Raw genomic sequence first — 15,874 nt, 5'->3', positions numbered from 1 at the left:
CCGAGTGGTACTGGCTCGGTATCGAGCATGTACTGAGCGGTACCGAGCATGTACTGAGCGGTACCGAGCTTGTACCTGCTTGGTACCGAGCATGTACTGAGCGGACGAATGAAAGAAAGCCGAATCAGGAGTTATTCAAGCTTTCGTTACTGCACGTCAAAGTCAAGGCCACAACACCGCGTACCTGCTCTTCCGACCTAACCGATGCCTGAACATTTCCTGCACTCACAACTTCGGCTTCATTTCTTTCCCTGCGTCGTCTCCTTCCGACTTCGTCTCCTACACTCACGGCTTCGTCTCCTTCCTTCACGGCTTCGTCTCTTTCCCTCACGGCTTCGCCTCTAGTTCTCCTTTCAATTCTCACAGGAAGCCCTAATCCTATACGCGAATACACGAACACGAATCGGCTGCGTCGTATTTACATATATACCGAAGAAAAAATTTCGAGGCGGTGCCTCATATTGCCTCGAGGCGTTACGCTCTAATGCGTACGCCTCGTGCGAAAAAATCGTAGGCTTTGCTGAATGGTTCGAGGCGTAAGCCCCGATACGCATGACTTCCGCCTCGACTTGAGGAACGACTCAATGCGGACGCCTCGTCCGCCTTTTTAATGGTTGTTTTCAACAATCATATAGCATCACAAACTAACCTGTGGAGTTTCTTCTCTGATAGGCATCTTCTCAGGCTGTCCATAAGTTGCATATATGCTAGAAAATATCAGTGTTTTGGCTTCATGTGCTGCCATAGCTTCAAGCAAGATCAGTGTATTTTCGGTGATGTTGCGATAATACTTGTAGTAGTAATAAAACAGATAATTAAACCTTTAAAGTTGGAGATATTAGTAGGCACTTCAATGACATTAAGACAATAAATTTGTAGTTAAATAAATACTTCCACCGAAAAATCCTAACCACTAAAAATTATCATCAAAAGAAAAATCATTAAATTAAAACTGAATGCTGATAACCTCAACATCATCTTGGCAGTTAACAATTCCAGCAACAATTTCACATCAGTTTTTTCCGATCTCCATTGGGATTCAATTGGTTGCTTGCAGATAGAAACTCCGTTAGGATTCAATTGGTTGCTTGCAGATAGAAACTCCATTAGGATTCAATTGGTTGCTTGCAGATAGAAACGTGCTTTAAAAATTCATGATTCCTAAACTCATTTTGTGTCAAAATGAAATGATGGAATCTATTATTGGTAACTATTTTTCACATTTTCTAATGTGTTTGTAATGGATGAAGAAGTGTAGGAATTTCCCAGAGAAAATTTATGCCTTCAATTCCTTGTATGATTTATATTAAAGGATGAGAGAATAAAATAATTTAATATGATATGTTTAAAATCTTTTTTGAGATTATTTTGTCGATTTTTTATTGATTTGGCTTTAACAAATTAGGTGGCTTTAATGATAGAATAGTTATGGGTTTTCAAATCATTCTATCATTCAAATTCATAGTATGAGTAAAGGTTAGTCGAAATATTTAAGTTTCATAGGTTGGGTTATTTTTGAACGAATTTCAAGAAAGGAAATGGCTTTTAAAATGGTAAAATCAACAAAATAGATAGTACAATGTTATGGTGGAGATCATTCCATAAATTGTTAAGAAAATAAGTTATGTTCTCTCCATGTACATAAATTACAATTTGACAGATGCTTTTTTATGTTCTCTCCATTTTATATTTTTCACGTTCTATATTCATACATTTAGGCATTTAAATATAATGTCTATAATTGTTGGTTTGGTGAGTTGTTAAGCCTCAATCATGGATGAGTATGATATTAGGAAACTATCTATTTTTTTCCATGTAATGCTGTATAGGTTTCGAAAAAGGATTCATGTAGCCGACCCCACGTAGTGGGACAAAGGCTTGATGTTGTTGTTGTTGTTGTAATACTGTATAGGTTTATTGAAGAATATGAATGCTTTCTTAGACAGAAATCTTCTTAGGAAGTTCAAGACTTCTATTAGAAATGAGCTTATATTTCATCTTATGTGTTCCTTCTCTACTACTATGTTGTTTTGTTTTTTGTTGATTAGTTCATATATTACAATTTACAAATGTCTTATGTTCACTCCATATTATATATATACATATACATGTACATACATATACATATACATGTACATACATATACATATATATACCAACCACTTCATACTCTTCTTGTATATTTTTCTACCATCTTCAACAATAATCTCATAAGCCTCTCTCTTTTTGCAGAATTTAATTTTCCTCACGTAACTATTCTTGCCACTTTATGGTACATACATATTTTACTTAAGTCAGCTGCTGAAATATTTTCTAGGGCTCAAATGGATCAATTTTTCAGAATTATATCATTTTTGTGATATGTGAAACTCATGATTTACTATATTTTTAATTGGAACTAAGGATAAAGATCTCTCGGTGTCTACATATTTCTAATATAGTTTGATTAATTGTATATTTTCTTTTAGCAGATTTTTTTAATGCTTGATAATTCGTGGTTAAAATTGCATTTAAAACATTTTGAAAAGAAATGTGAACGAGTATATTACCAAATTGAATTTAAGTTTGCACTATTAATACTTGAAATTGTCATATTAATTAAGGGTACACTACAACAATAATAACATCAAGCCTTTATCCCACTATGCGGCCGGTTGCATGAATTTTTTTTCCTTTATTGTGTCTTATTAAGAATCAAATTCTCATTTAAGTCTAATAAAAAAAAGTTCATTTCTAATATTTTTCAAGTCTTTTTAAGTCTACTTCTACCTTTCTTAACATAGGTCGAATCTAATACATCTACTTTCCTAATCGGGTCATTGGAAGGCTAGCGCTTTATGTGCCCAAACCATCTTTGGAGAATCTCTAATCTTATATGTCACTGGATATGCTTGTTTCGCATTATGTTTCTAAGAGTAAAGTTGCTCGTCCACCCGAGCATCCTCGTCTTTGAAACACTTGATTTAATTTTATGCTTCTCTTTTAATCACCAAAATTCTTTTCCATAAAGCATTGCAGGTCTCACCATCATCTTATTGAATTCTCCCTTAAGTTTGAGTATATTTTTCTATAACATAACAGACTCGATGCATTTCTTCCACTTCAACCATACAACTTGAATTCTACTAATAATATCCTTATCTATTTCACCATCATTTTGGACAATAGATCTGAGATATCTAAAATGTGTACTCTTATAGTCTTATTAATGACTTGATGACCCAAAATCACATTGCTCTCACTAGATCTATTACGACTAAAATTATACTCCATTAATTCTTATTTTAGATCTACTCAAATGAAAACCTCAAGGTTGACCTCCATAATTCAAATTCAACTTTAATTCCCTCTCTAGTCTTATCAACAAGAAAAATATCATAAAAAAAAAACATACACAAGGTTACATTCTCTTTCAAATATCTAGTATGGAAATCCATGACTAAAGTAAAAAGATATGGGCTAAAAGCATATCCTTAACATAATCCAATTGAAATAGGAAAGTACTTGGTCAAACCATCTTGTGTTTGAACACAAGAAACAGCTTCTACATATATTTCTTTAATGACTTGAATATAAGTATTATTAACCACTTTCTTTTTTAGAACTCTCCATAGCTCCTTTCTTGGAACTTTATCATAAGCTTTCTCTAAATCAATAAATATCACATAAGCTTTCTATGCTATCCTTATTCTCTCTATACTTCTCCATCAAACGTCTCAATAAATTTATAACTTCCTTTGTAGACCTATCTAACATGAATCTAAATTGATTTTAAGAAACATTAGTATCATATCGTAACCTATGCTCAGTAACTCTCTTATAGTTTTTAAGTATGACACATTAACTTAATTCCTCTATAATTCACACCTCCTGTGCATCACCTTTATTTTTAAAAATAGGAATTAATACACTCCTCTACTCATCTAGCATCTTTTTTTTCTTCAAAATAATATTAAAAAATTTTATAAGCCAAGAAATTCCTTCCTTCTAAGCATTTTCACACTTCTATTGGAATATCATCAAGTCCACAACTTTTCCAACTTCATTTTCTTTAAAATATTCCTAACTTAGATTTTATTAATATGCCGATAAAATAAAAATCTCTATACTTTCATTTACGGTGCTAAGGTCATTAAAACCAATCGTATTATCATAAATTTTATTGAAAAATTTATCAAAATATATCCACCTTTGTTAAATATTCTCTTATAATATTTTTTTTTATCTCTTCCCTTAATGCAGTTCACTTGAACTAAATTCTTACTTACTCTATCTTTTTGCTTGTCTAATTTGTAAATATATCTTTCGCCCCCTAAGTATCTAATTTATTATATAAATCAATAAAAACAAATTTTTTGCATCGCCGATTGCTTTCTTAGACTCCTTGCGTGTTTTTTATATCTTTCCCAATTTTTTGAGTTTTCACATCTAAGCAAATCTTTATAATAAAGCTTTTTATTTTTGATCTTTTTTTGTACATTTTGATTTTATAAACTATTTTTACTATTAGGATATTTTCATTTTGATATTTCAAGCATATCCTTTACAACATTGGTAATATTACTTGCTACTTTTTTTTTTTCATATAATATTAGCTTTCTTATGTACACTAAAAATATTAAGATTTTGAATTTCTCTTAAAATTTTTTTGTTAGTGTTCTTTAAATGCATCCATCTAATCGTAGGGCATCTTTATTTTTTATATTCTTTCATTTCTTCTTAAAGGATTCATGTCATTATTGTTCGACAAATTTTACTCTGGCTGTCGACTACCTAACGCAACCCTCAACTTTTCTCATCCAGGACTTGGGACCTGGCAACAACAGTGTTAAGTTAATGTGTCATACTTTAAAACTATGGGAGCGAGTTATGGAGAATAGGTTGCGGCGTGATACTAAAGTTTCTCAAAATCAATTTGGATTCTTGCCGGGTAGGTTGACTATGGAAGCCATATATTTATTAAGAGGTTTGATGGAGAAATATAGAGAAAATAAGGAGGATCTACATATGATATTTATTGATTTAGAAAAAGCATATGATAAAGTTTCAAGAGAAGTGCTATGGAGAGTTCTTGAAAAGAAATGAGTTAATAATGCTTATATTCAAATCATTAATGATATGTATGCAGGAGCTATTACTTGTGTTCAAACACAAGGTTGATTGACCAAGTATTTCCCTATTTTGGTTAGGTTACATCAAAGATTAGCATTAAGCCCATATCTTTTTGCTTTAATCATGGATGTTCTCACTAGACATTTGCAAGAGGATGTACCTTGGTGTATGCTTTTTGCTGATGATATTTTTCTTGTTGATAAGACTAGAGAGGGAGTTGAAGGTAAACCTGAATTATGGTGGTCAACCTTAGAGTCTAAAGGTTTTCACTTAAGTAGATCTAAAATGGAATATATTGAGTGTAATTTTAGCAGTAATATACATAGTGAGGGGATTGTGACTTTGGGCGATTAAGTCATTAATAAGAGTACACGTTTTAGATATCTTGGATCTATTGTTCAGAGTGATGGTGAAATAGATGGAGATATTATCAGCAGAATTCAAGTTGGATGGTTGAAGTGGAGGAATGCATCGGGCTTGTTATGTGATAGAAATGTACTCCTCAAACTTAAGGGAAAATTCTATAAGATGGTAGTGAGGCCTGCAATGCTTTATGGTGCCGAATGTTGGCCGTTAAAGAGAAGCATAATACTAAGTTAAGTGTGGCAGAGATGAGGATGCTCAAGTGGATGAGTGGCTTTACCCTTAGAGATAGGATACGAAATTAGCATATACGTGAAAAGGTTGGAGTAGCTCCAGTAGAAGATAAGATTAGAGAGAGTCGCCTCAGATGGTTTGGTCACATAAAACGGCGGCCTTCCGATGATTCGGTTAGGAGAGTAGAGGTATTGGATTTGACTTATGTTAAGAAAGGTAGGGATAGACCTAAATAGACTTGGTTAGAAAATATTAGGAATGACATTTCTTTATTAGATTTAAACGAGAATTTGACTTTTATTAGGACACAATGGAGAAAAAGGATTCAGGTAGCCGACCCCACGTAGTGGGATAAAGGCTTGATGTTGTTGTTGTTGTTGTTGTTTCATTTTTTCTTAAAGTCCAAAACTAATAAGTGATGTTGAGTATATAAACTTTTACTCCGAATAATTTTTTCGTTCTTTGCAATCCAAACTATCTATTTTTCTTATAAGAAAATTTTTAATTTGAGTTATACTATATCAATTCTTATTAGTGATGAGATGCTCTTCTCATTTCTTAAATAAAGTTTTAACAATTATAAAATTATAAGCTAGAGAAAAATTTAATATGGTCCTACCACCTTCATTAGTCGCTCCAAACCCATAGACATTATGAATGTTTTTAAAATCTTATACCTCTCTACCGAACATGTCTATTTAAATCTCCTTCAATAAAAATTTTTCTTCAAGATGTATCTTTTGTATTAATTTTTCTAAATCATTTTAAAATTTTAATTTTGAACATATATCCAAACCTACTTGTGGAGCATAAGTACTTATAATTTTAGTAATTTTAACATCAACAACAATCTTTAAGGCTATAATTTCATCTCAAATTTTACTAATTTCTATAACATTATCCTTCAAGCGCTTATCAATAATCACATTTACACCATTTCTACTATGACTTCTACTTTAATACAATATTTTAAATTCTAAACTGTCAATATCTTTAGCCTTCTCTCCAACCCATTTAGTTTTCTAAATGCATAGAATATTTATCTTCCTATGATCATAATATCTATTAATTCCATTAATTTGTTTGTAAGAGAACCTATATTCTAAATTCCTATCCTAATTTTCCTTTAATATACTAGCTTTTTTGCCCACATCCATCCATGATGTGGGAACCCTTGCTTATTTAACATTATACCCTCACGTTGGTGTAACATCTTTTGCAAACTTCTCACTATATTTCGGCCATGCACTGCATCGTTTGTGGACTGGTTGACCTGGTCCATTCACTAAAACCGACCCAAAACTTAGCCGGCTCAACCCAGTAGGCGGGTGGCTCAGAACAGGGGCGGGAAGGCTAGGCGGTCAAGGATGTGGGCCCAGGTATGGGGGCGGCTGCCTTGTTGGAAATGGAGGGGAATTAAAAGAGGACGTTGGAAAGGGAGGAGAATTAAAGGAGGGGGCTGGAAACATAGGAGAATTTAAGGGGTGGATCACTTATTAAATGAGAATGTGGGGGAAAAACTTGGAGTAAATTTAGGTTTCTGGGCAAAAATAGAGAGTTATATTAGGCCTTTTTGTTGTATTATTTTTTTCTTCATGCAGATTTTGTGTATGTTCTTGTTGTCCACTGTTTTTGTGAGGGATTCTAGCGATTTCTAAAGTTTGGGAGAGAAGGTCCTCCTCTCAAAAAAAGGATCATTTTATCTTGTTTGATCGTGTTTGCTTTCTTATCAATAAAATCTATTTAGTTTGCTGAAATTTACTATTTGTTCACTGATTTTGGTGTTCAAGTTCTAACAATTACTTCTAAGGAATGCCCTAGCATTAGCACACTGTTTTAAAGAAGGAAATGAGGAATATTAATGGGGGCTTTGAAAATGAGAGAAGAATTTGAAAATTCAGAGAAGTGAATTCAATCTTCTTGTGGTTCATTTGGTTACTTAAATTAGTAAGTATATTTTGAAAAATAGGAAAGATTACATCATCTGTTATTTGCCATTAATTGGTTGCTTGTTGTTTGAAATAAACATTATGGTTCATCTTTCAACTTCAGGCCATGGAAAATTTCCTTGACACGTGTTATTTAATTTTTTGTAAAATCTTCGTGCTTGCACTACTTTAAAATGTGATTGAACTTTAAACCTTTTTGGTATTCGTCAATATTTATTTAACTTTCTAACTTTGTTTCAAGGTTTGATGTTCTCTTGGAAGAGATAATATGGTTTTTCCCCTGCCATGAAAAAAATTAATATCTGTTCATTTCAAAAAAAGAGAAAAAAATGGTTGACCGCTGGAAATTCTTTTGAGTATTCTCATTCCTGCACTGTGTAAGTTACAGATCTATGGTTGCATCTTTTTTTTCTGTAGATTGTTGATGGCAGAATTTGTGGTGACTTATCTGTATCCCGTGCTTTTGGAGACCTACGGTTCAAGACAAAGAAGAACGAGTTAGTTTTTTTTTTTTGACTTTGGCAGTTCCTTGGTTACTATGTACTGCTGTATAATTTTATAGCAATATTTGAAATCTTCTTCTTTATGTTACCGAACTTTACAGAATGCTGCTAAAAGGAGTCGAGGAGGGCAAATGGACAGAAAAGTTCATATCAAGGTATATCTGTTAATCTGACTTTACCGGCTTTCGTGATGATGATTATACCATTACACGAAAATCATATGAGTTGATAACATGCTAAGTAAACTGTTTAGACATGCTATATTAAGTTACAGATTTTGGCTATGATGCACAAATACGGACACCGCGATACATATATGACATGAAACAGACATGGGGCATGTCAATTATTTAAAATATAGGACGGATATGGTATTAATTTTTATATCTTAAAAAATGTATAAAATTTGAATAAGTATACTATTAAATATAATTTAGAAATAATAAATTATTTAATTAGAATTTGTGCTTAAAATGATTAATATTATGATGTTGAGAGTTATCAGTCGATGCTGTGTATTAAGCATCGAAAGAGGAGACGACAATGTTGTCGAGAGTCGGACATCAATGTTATGTAGTATCGGACGTCGATGTCAAGAGGGTGTTGGTCGTCAATGTTAAGACGACGTTGGTCAAATATGAGCTTTCAAGTTGTGGGTGTCAATATTACTAGCGTCGAATATCAATGTCAAGAAAATGTTAGACTTTGATGTTGAGATGATTTTGAAATGTTGATGCTATAACAACATTAGACGTCGATGTTGAGATGACATCAGACATGGTTCTGAAATCAAAGTCGCAACCTGCCAAAGAGAAATGAAAATGAAAATATTCAATGAAAGGGGAATTGAGTATGGATGATTGATTTGGTGTTGTGGATAGGAAATAAAAAATTTAGTTTTTATATTTTAAATAAACAAAAAATTTAAATATAAGAAATTATATAAAAAAAATTCATAAAATATTTAAGACACACGCGTGTCGAATTTGTATTTAATATTTTTTTAATTAGACACGTTTTCAGCGTCATGTGAAGGTGTGCCAGATGCGTATCTGTGTCGGATATGCGACGGACACTGCATGCCTCTTTGAGAAGCATTAGTGCATCATAGGATTTTGGCAATATGAAGTGACAAGGCACATGTCAAACAGTGGATTTCCATAAAATTAAAATATGGTTTCTGTGCATGTTTTTGGCATATGTTGGTGCATTTAGTAGTTTTGATTTATTATGTATGACTTTAATATTAAAAGGTGAGTATATTGGAAAGATATTCATATTGTTATAATTGTGGGTATTATTCCAAATTATTTGTTTCCATTTTGTATCCTCTTGTGTGCATTCATAAGTCCTTCAAGTCAATTCTATTGCTGAAAATTTATTTCTATTCAACATAGAAAACTGTAACTGCTTACCTAATTGATTTGTCCATGGTCTTGCTACCCTAGATGCTCCTTCTTGTGCATGTTTAGTCTCGAGCCCATGAATGGTGTTGCTTGCTGCTCGCCATGCACATGATCTCACTTCAAATCCAATGAACCAATTTGAATGCACTTCCGTTGGTCACGACTTTGAATACAATTCTTAGCAAGGATGTGAAAATCGGACGGAACATCGAATAAAAAAAAAAGGTGAGGTTCAAGGTTCACAAGTTCAACTAGGATTAAACCGGATTACATAATAAATATTAAAATTACTTAAATAAGAAAATACAACAACAACAATATTAAGCCTTTATCCCACTTACGTGGGGTAGCTATATGAATACTTTTTTTCCATTGGGTCATGCTAAGAGTCTAATTCTCATTTAATTTTAATAAAAAAGGTTATTTCTAAAATTTTCTTTCCATGTTTTTTAGGTATACCTCTACCTTTCTAACATAAGCCAAATCTAATACATCTACACTTCTAACCGGGTCATTGGATGGCCGACATTTTGTGTCCAAACAATCTAAGATAACTCTCTAATCTTATCAACAATTGGAGCTACTATAACCTTTTCATGTAATTTACTTTTTATTTTTTTTTTTAATTTTGTTTGAATATATATTAATAAATATTAATTTTTATCTATTTATTAATTATAAATAATCTAGCATAAATAATTTATAAATGCAAGTTTATATTGTGAATTTAGAATATAATTTATAGTCATAACTTTTATCTAAATATATAAATAGATTAGCAATAATTTATATCATTGTAATATTGTTCCCATTATAAAAAAATAATTTAATGATTTTTTAAAAATATATAATTTATTTGTTTTGAAGTATATCATTTTAATTGAGTATTTAATTCTATATCTTTTAAATGGTTTGTTTTGTTTTGTTTATATAACTTTTTTTTGCTTGCATTAGTAACTTGTATGGGGTGGTGGAACCATGTGAGTATGTTTTGTTATTGTTTGGTTGATAAATGATCATTATAGATTATTATAATTTTAAATATAATATATTTAAATTAATTTATGGAATTTAATGTTTCATTTAATATTTAAATTAATTTAATTTTTTAAATAGAAAATCAATTGAACTGATCGGTTCTTAAAAAACCTGAACCGGTTTAACAGTTTGCCAGTTGAACTGCCTGTTTGGGCGAGTTCACACTAGTTCCATGCTGAGCCTATTTTTCTTATGGACCGAACCGGCTATATGACTGGTTCACGATTGAGCTGGCCGGTCCAATCCGATTGTCAAAACCATGATTCTTAGATTCTCGATACCTTTCTCCAAAGTGTCATGGCTTTTATCACTTTTATATTAAGATAAAACTTTCATCCACAATTAATACTACCATCAGATTTAGTGGTACTATCTTCTATGGTTGAGAGCCTTTTATTTTCATGTTGATTCTAACAATAAACTTCTTTATCATAACACGTCTCATCTGAAAAACAATGATACCAACAAATTTTCTAGAAGACAAACTTCTGTTTATTTTATCCTTATTGGTAATCAGTAGTCTTGAACCTTCATTTTTCTCAAATGTCAAGCTTTCTAATTAAGCTAAGATGTGATATTTTCTTTATTTCGCATTTTTTCAAGAGAATAATATTTCTTTTGATTGTATTTTTTACTATGATATATTCTCTCTGTAGCAAAATGATATGTAGATCCATGAATATTTTGGCATTATATAAAAAAAATTGGATGAGTTACATCAATACTATCCTTTCATGGAGGCAAAACAAAAATATTCATTCTTCCTAAATTATCTTTGGTTTGCACCTTTTCCTTCAAGCTTTAAAATCTTCATTAATAAGAGAGTCCATAGTCCTTAATATTGTGACCGTTCTCCCTTGGTTTCTTCGCATCACTTAGCTCTTCACCTCTCAATCTTTGGTTTTCGATCAATAAATTTTGATGGTTATCTGCAGAGGTGGCAAGGGTAGTCGTGGGCATGGTTTAAAGAGTAATGGTGGCCATGGTGGTAGTCATAATACCTATTCCTGTTGCCCCTATTACAACCATACCATTTATCATATTGAATGTCATTAAGAGAAATTTTGTTACCTCTCCACTACTCAATATGTATCCTATCTAATCCTACTCTATCTACCACTCCTAGTGCCTCCTCTTCTGAATTGGTTACAATCTCTCAGTAAGACTATGATTGACTACTTAATAATCAGAGACATCAATCTTTGCCTCTCTCGTTGTCTCTTCTTTTGATCCATCATAGGTGTCTTTATTAATAGATCATGGATATTTTATTCAAGTCCCTTTTTTCATATGACAGTTGATCTTCACTTATTTTCATCTCTTTACTATCCTCTAGACCTTCTGTCATTACTTTTAATGGTTCCCTTTCTCTCATTTGTTATAGGGCATTATCTATACCTCTAAATCTCTTTATTTTAGAGGTTCTATATGCTTCTTAATTTCTCATCACTGAATGATCTAATGACTATAACATCGAAATTCATTAACTATTTCATAACATTTTCATTCCTCTTATTTTGTCTTTCAGGATCATAGCTTGAGAAAAATTCTTGGTGGGGGTATTGATGCTAGGGACATTTATTACATAGCTACTAATACTTTTTTGGCTCTCTATTTACTATTAATCCATATCATTTAGCTGTTAGTATGGTCTTGTGTTAAACCGGTCCATTTTTAGCTCTTTCGGACTTCAACCCAATTTTTGTAGTGGAGACTGATGCGTTAGGATGTGGTTTGGGGGCAGTGCTGACGCAAAACCACAGACCTATAGCATACTTCAGTCAAGTACTATTAACTAGGGCTAGATTGAAGTCAGTGTATGAAAGGGAGCTGATGACCATTGTTCTGGCTATTCAAAAATGGCGCCCGTACCTTTTGGGGAGGTATTTCATTGTTCGAAGAGCTGATGATCATTGTTCTAGCTATTCAAAATACCGTCTTTCAAAAAGCAGCCCATAGAACTTCCAAATAGAGTATGAGAGGAAGTATCTATGGATTTCATAGATGATCTGTCCTGTTCAGAACCATACCAGCTGTTGACCTGTAATGTGATATAAAAAAAATGCCAAAATCCCGTACATGTCCGAATCGCACGTCGTCGCCATCTCGCGCACGTTTGACGTCGCGTCTGGTCTCTTCTTCGCACGTTTTCGCTCGTGGTTAAATGCCGAAGAGGTGACGGCCGTTGGGTAGAGCTCTTCCATTCGGTCCCCTCTCCTACTCCTGTGTGGCCGCTCAACTCAGCACCTTCGACGACTTCCAATTCCTGGCAGATAGGAAGTTACGCCATTTCGATCGGAAGCAAGAACTGGGGCTCGCCGGCAGTGGTTTGTTCGATCCCGCTCCCTCGACGACTTTCTCCTGCCGAACCGAAAGTCACGACATTGCGATCGGAAGCCAAAACGGGAGCTCGCTTGCTCTGACGTGAACTTTCTCCCTCTTGAATCCCTCTCCGGCTCCATTGCAGTTCGACCGAACCCTTTGACGACGTTCCCTGCCTGCTGGAGCGGAAGCTACAACATTTTGATCGGACAGAAGAACAGGTGCTTGTTGGCCGTGAAGGTCACTTTCTCCCGATCGTGCGCTTCTTTGGCCCCCTAGTTGCCGTCCGCATGTGTTCGTCCACTTTCCCTTCCTATTTGATCAGAATAGGGGGAGCTCGCCGGCTGTGCAGGTGACTTTCTCCTTGCACATGCTTTTCGGCCAAATCCTGTAGGTCTGCCGAATTACAGAGAGAGGGGAGGGAGAGATGTAATTAGTGTTAATTAATTTTCTTTAATTATAAATATTTTTAATTAATTATATTTATTATTATTAATTATATTTGATTTTAATTAAATAATTATAATTAATTTTAATTAAAATTAATTTTAATTAATAATTTTTAATAATTTTTAATTATTTTAATTAATTATCATTTAGTAAAATTAATTAATATGAATTAATTATAATTTAATTATAATTAATTATAATTAATTAATGTCTAAATAGCATATAAAGTAAAAAAATACATGCCTTCTCCCGCCTCGATTCACGAGCCTCCACCATCGGTCCACCTCACAGAGCCCCAAGGTATAAATTTCTAAGTTAAATCCCGCCCTCGACGTGCTTGACGCGCCGGTGGATACCATATACGACTCTTGTAGCACGGTGGGGGAGAGTCCGATGCGATAGGCGTGACGAGGCGGGTAAGCCCTATACACGCTCTTGTAGCGTGGTGGGCACGGTCCTCGACCTCGACATCATCTCTAACGACTGTTACGCAAAGGTATGATGTTCCAAATCCCACTCTCGTTGTTTGTAGCGGATCGAGGAACCACCTATACGTGCTCTTGTAGCACGGTAGGAGGGAGCCCGGTGTGACGCATACGACTAGGTGGGTAAGCTCTATACACGCTCTTGTAGCGTGGTGGGGAGGGCTACTGGTGTTCTCGTACGGGTACTGTTGAAGGCCCCATACACGCTCGAGTAGCGTGGTGGGATGAAAATTTGTACGGCCGTGGTGTCTAAGGACACCTACCATACACGCTCGAGTAGCATGGTGGGAAGGCTCAGCTCCCATACATTTCCCCCAAACAAGGGATATGCTGAGGTACTGCCGAAATTTTCATTGAAATGCACAAGACTTGAACAATTTGAAGATATCATTTGAGCAGCAATACGAAGGACAACAGAGGATCCGTACTTGAACTGAAAGCATAGAACTTGGACTCAAACGAACAGTGGACTTGAGGACTTGTACTAGAACACAAATCAAAATGAATTCAATTCAAACTTGAACAAAATACAATTTGGAATTCAACATAATACAAGGACTTGACTCAAACTCAAGTGAACTCAAACTCAATTTGAAAATGAAATGAATTAAATCAGACTACTTGAACTTGCATTCTGGACTCAAATTGAACACTAATGGTCTAGACAATTTGAACTTGAGCGAGTTCTTGAATTGAACCAAGACTTGAACTTGAATGGAGTATGAACTCAAGAAGGCCACAAGGAATCCAAGCGTGGGTTGGACTCGAACAAGAATTTCAATTCGCACTTGAACTCATGCTATACAACATTAAATGGGAGTTGCAGACTCGATGAACCCGAGTCTAAGTGAAACTTAACTCAGACTCAAACATATACAAGGGACAAAGCTTGAATCATGTGCAAGGGAGCTCAAATTACAAGAGCATTCGTACGGTCAGAAGTGACTCAAACTACGTTACAAGGCCTCAATGCATGGATTCCTACAACAATCCCTACAAGTGCCTGTAGATTGAGAAGGTAACACTGCAAATGATAATAGAAGACCCGTCCCCTGTAAACAAGTACAATAAGCAAAACCACCTGAAATTGGTAAAAGGTGGATAAGATGCAAGAACAATGAGTCTTTTACAAACACTTCCAGGAGGTCGTAGTGTATTCAACAATTCTCTGCAAATGAATACTTTTGGGTAACAACAGTGGGTGTATCGTAAGTACATCAAACCACTGTGGACACAAGTACGAATATCTCCTACGACAATGGTGATCAAGATCTTCAAGTACGCCGAGTACGAGGGCAACTCGATGTATGGAGAAGGACACCCCTGGCAGAATGGAAGGGAAGTTTGAACAAATTAGAACTAAATTTCCTGGTTTTCCAAAGTTTCTTCTTAGTCTTATACTTAAGAAGAAAATCGTTTTGATGTCCACAAACATCGGAAGTAATAAGCCTACGACATTAAAGAGCTTGAAAAAAGTTCTCTTCAAAGCAATGATCATTAATTCCAAAGCCTAAAAAGACCACCCCGGTGAATGAGAAAGAGGGGAGTCAACATCAAGATAAGGAGATGCCTCATAACATTAAGACCATAACGCCACCGGATTCGCAACATTCGTACTAGCGGACAGAAGGCGTGTATAAGCTCTCAAATGAAAGGTTGTGTGCATCCAAATGGTAGTTACTTGCACAACTACAATTATTTCGAAGTACCCCTGCACGTGCACTATAAATTGTATACACATAGGTACACTAAAGGGGAAAATACAATCTCGCCCCGCATGGGCCCCGACAAGCGTGTTATTGGTACACATGTGACGTCTAGGGATGCTACAGGGTCGATAAGTGAATTCAGGTTCGAACCTGATCCTTCTATACGGATCAATAGGAGTTGACAGGGATCGAATCTTCAAACAAAATACACAGTTGAAGTGACCGGTGTATTTGTTTAAATACATTCATATTAGGCCTTCAAGGCCTATAATCAAAAGAATTCACTAATAAAGACATGAAGCC

The 15,874-nt window shown here is 34.5% G+C and overlaps 1 protein-coding gene across 3 annotated transcripts in view; it reads left to right on the top strand.

The window, feature by feature from the left end:
* The window catches only part of LOC110097041 (probable protein phosphatase 2C 5), a 66,910-nt gene that overhangs the window by 29,284 nt on the left and 21,752 nt on the right, over positions 1 to 15,874 (top strand). For all 3 annotated transcript variants that reach the window (XR_002303158.2, XM_020823261.2, XM_020823256.2), the window contains exons 5-6: positions 8,076 to 8,155; positions 8,263 to 8,316. Coding sequence is in view for 2 of the 3 variants with exons in the window: in XM_020823261.2 (XP_020678920.1) it covers positions 8,076 to 8,155; positions 8,263 to 8,316 (134 nt within the window). In the remaining variant the exon portion in view is untranslated. The remainder of the gene's footprint in view (positions 1 to 8,075; positions 8,156 to 8,262; positions 8,317 to 15,874) is intronic.

This window comes from Dendrobium catenatum, unplaced genomic scaffold, assembly GCF_001605985.2.
Source record: "Dendrobium catenatum unplaced genomic scaffold, ASM160598v2 original_scaffold_126610, whole genome shotgun sequence".
Classification (NCBI taxonomy): Eukaryota; Viridiplantae; Streptophyta; class Magnoliopsida; order Asparagales; family Orchidaceae; genus Dendrobium; species Dendrobium catenatum.
The sequence above is the reverse complement of the archived record's forward strand: the minus strand, read 5'-3'. Positions and strand labels throughout refer to the sequence as shown.